The sequence below is a fragment of the Epinephelus lanceolatus genome, chromosome 1 (genome assembly GCF_041903045.1).
Source record: "Epinephelus lanceolatus isolate andai-2023 chromosome 1, ASM4190304v1, whole genome shotgun sequence".
Classification (NCBI taxonomy): domain Eukaryota; kingdom Metazoa; phylum Chordata; class Actinopteri; order Perciformes; family Serranidae; genus Epinephelus; species Epinephelus lanceolatus.
In genome coordinates, this window is record NC_135734.1 from 49,362,535 (window position 1) to 49,365,886 (window position 3,352).

The 3,352-nt window shown below is 40.2% G+C and overlaps 1 protein-coding gene across 1 annotated transcript; it reads right to left on the reverse strand.

Moving 5' to 3' along the window:
- Positions 1 to 303: 303 nt before the first annotated feature.
- On the reverse strand, positions 304 to 2,829 carry LOC144464488 (uncharacterized). Its single transcript, XM_078171612.1, has 2 exons — positions 2,545 to 2,829; positions 304 to 2,446 (listed from the first exon to the last, which is right to left on the reverse strand). The coding sequence occupies exons 1-2, from the start codon at positions 2,714 to 2,716 to the stop codon at positions 873 to 875; spliced, it is 1,746 nt and encodes a 581-aa protein (XP_078027738.1). The 5' UTR covers positions 2,717 to 2,829; the 3' UTR covers positions 304 to 872.
- Positions 2,830 to 3,352: the final 523 nt, after the last annotated feature.

A 3,352-nucleotide genomic window follows, 5' to 3' on the forward strand; every position in this document is an offset into this window, starting at 1 on the left:
CACCTTATATGGCATTTAAAACCATCTCATGGCTGTCACAAATGCTACTTATTATTGCAATATTCAGAGAAATACAACAAGGAAACAGCTTATTTTTCTTCAATCTGTACGATGATTGTAAACTGTCATTGGGTCTGTCAGGCTGGAGAAACTTTCATGGTTGTGACCAAAAATATTTAAGACCCATTGAATCTGAATTTAAGACAATTTAAAACTTTTTAAGGCCTTATATTAAGAAAACTTTAAATCATTTTAAAGGAGCTGTAGACACCCTGACAAAAGATCACAGCAACAGGACAAATCTTCTGGGATCAGTTTATTACTGTGCTCACTGCAAAATCAGTCATACTTTTAATCACAGGTTCCGCTCACATTTTCATGGACAATATTTCCAAACTTTTTCATGACTTTTCAAGGACTCATAATGAAGAATTTTCTTTTTCTTTCCCCACTTGCCCAGCGTTTTTCAAACATCAGATTCAAACTCTATGTAAACATAATTGGCACACATAAGAGAGAGACAAACTGAGGGAGAAAATGACAAAACACACCTGATGGTAAACAAACACTGTCACACATCGACGCATATTAAAGCTACATTAAGACGCCAGCTTCAGAAAATGAATTTGCCATTATGTTACATTATATGGAGGGTTATCCACTGAAGATGATTCTAATAATTTCATTATACACAAACAAGTTCTGTGACTTATAATGATTTTGACTAATTCCATGACTTTTCCAGGTTTTCCATGACTCTTGCAAGTATAAAATTCATTCAGACTTTAAAGCAGTCTCCTCCTTTTGTTCTTTATCTCACTAGTTTAACTTTTCCAGACCTGCAATTTCAATTAAAATTCAGGATTTGGACTTCACTCCCCACTTTTCTTAGCATGCTTTATGGAACAGGCCTCTGAAAGCTCTGCCACATGTTTTGCATGTAAACAGTCTCTCTCCTGTATATGTGTGACTTCAACTGGAACCTCTGTGCTCAAGTGATGCACCTTTACACCTGTGTGCGTTCTCATGTGGCCTGTCAAGTTACTGCTAAATCTGAAGTGTTTCCCACATGTTTTGCAAGTATACGGTTTCTCCCCTGAATGAGTCCTCATGTGGACTAACAAGTCACGATTACATCTGAAAGCTCTCCCACATACTTTACAAGTATACGGCTTCTCACCTGTGTGGATTCTCATGTGGACTAACAAGTAATCATTACGTCTGAAAGCTCTCCCACATACTTTACAAGTATATGGCTTCTCACCTGAATGAATCCTCATGTGGACTAACAAGTCACGATTACATCTGAAAGCTCTCCCACATACTTTACAAGTATACGGCTTCTCACCTGTGTGGATTCTCATGTGGACTAACAAGTCATCATTACGTCTGAAAGCTCTCCCACATACTTTACAAGTATACGGCTTCTCACCTGTGTGGATTCTCATGTGGACTAACAAGTGACAATTACGTCCGAAACCTCTCCCACATGTTTTGCAAGTATATGGCTTCTCACCTGTGTGGATTCTCATGTGGACTAACAAGTCACGATTACATCTGAAAGCTCTCCCACATACTTTACAAGTATACGGCTTCTCACCTGTGTGGATTCTCATGTGGACTAACAGGTTATCATTACGTCTGAAAGTTCTCCCACATAGTTTACAAGTATACGGCTTCTCACCTGAATGAGTCCTCATGTGGACTAACAAGTCATCATTACGTCTGAAAGCTCTCCCACATACTTTACAAGTATACAGCTTCTCACCTGTGTGGATTCTATAATGCCTTTTCAATACTGATGCGTCACTGTATCTTTTCCCGCAGGTCTTGCAAAAATACGGCTTCTCACCTGTGTGGCTGTTCAGGTGTCTCTGCAATTTTGACTTGCACTCAAAACCTTTCCCACATACGTCACATTTTAAAGGCTTTTTACCTGTATTTAAGTTTATCACAGCAGAGGTGTGTGGACTATTACTGTTCATTTCACTTTCATGATGTCTTTTCTCTGCTTGAAGCTCTGTGTTTCTAGTTGATCCTGAGTCTCCATGCTGGTATTCTTCCTCATCTTGGCTCTCAGCTACATCAGAGTTGTGACAGAGCAGCTGGTGCTCACTGGTTGCTTCTGATATCACAGAGCTTATAACTGGCATTTTAAATACAGACTCTTTCTCTGCTGCACTTTGAGTGTCATCATGAATGAAGTCCAGAGTCTGATCTTCACTCTGCTCACTTTCCTCATCAGCAGGAGTCAACATGAAGCCATCAGTCTCCTGCTTCACTACAAGCTGCTCTCCCTCCTGACTGCTGCACACTTCCTCCTCTTCCTCTTTAATCTGTGGAGGCTCTGGCTCCTCTTGGTCCACACTGGACTTCCTCTCCTCAATACAGAGCTGCTGCTCAGGGACAACCTCCTCCTCCTTACACACATGTTGCTGTGGGAGCTCTGGAGGGACACACAACAACACCAACAGCATACTAATGTCATGCTACAGCAAATATACACACACCACAGTAAATATGTCCTAATTCAACTTTACACACCTGTCCTGTGTAACTTTATTTCAGGCTTCAAAACGATATCCAACAGTCTGCGCTGACGATCGATCTCTTCCTCGTACTCGACGATGCTTCTTTTAAAAACTCCCAATATTTCTTCAGCAGCAGCAGTTAGTCGCTCGTTGACAAACTCTCTCAGAGACTCAACTGAACACATTGTTGTCTAATGTAGGCTACAGTAAATGTGGCTCGAGGTTTAACTCATAGATTAACCTCCCGAAGTGAACTCAGTCATTTGGGAAACGCGGCTGGCGCCTTTGTCTTGTTTACTTCCGCTGGATGTTACACTATTAAGTTCCGACGGAGAAATACATGAGGTTTTCACGTGTTCCGCCAAAGAGCATGGATACCAAGAGCCGAAGCTCCGTTGAATTTTTGCCAACAGCCACTAGGGGCGCTGCCGCCATTTTGGACTGTTGAGCTTGGACTGTTGCGCCCAGACAACATGCAAGATGTCAAGGAGAGAGGAGGAAAAACTAAAAGAAAAGTAAACGAAAAACTAAAAGAGTATATATATATATATGGCCTCTTGGACCATTTATATCAGAATTGATTACTGCTTTAGCATTAAAATATATCATATTAAAATAGCCTATATATTATTATTATTATTACTGTCCCCTTACTGTACAAACTGTAAATAAATCTTTATTCCTGACTATGTGACGTCGCCATTAATGTGTTTCTAGTTAAAATATTGTTGTTGTTTTTGTGTTTTTGGTAGATTGGCTTATGGGGTGATTTTGAAGGAGTAATTAAGTGAATCTTCTCATAAGTGGATGTAATATGTAGA

Excerpts from the sequence above, each read along its gene's own strand:
- LOC144464488 (XM_078171612.1), bottom strand. The coding sequence starts at position 2,716 with ATGTGTTCAGTTGAGTCTCTGAGAGAGTTTGTCAACGAGCGACTAACT. Across the intron at positions 2,447-2,544 it reads AATAAAGTTACACAGGACAG|AGCTCCCACAGCAACATGTG; the intron begins GTGTGTAAAGTT and ends GTGTCCCTCCAG.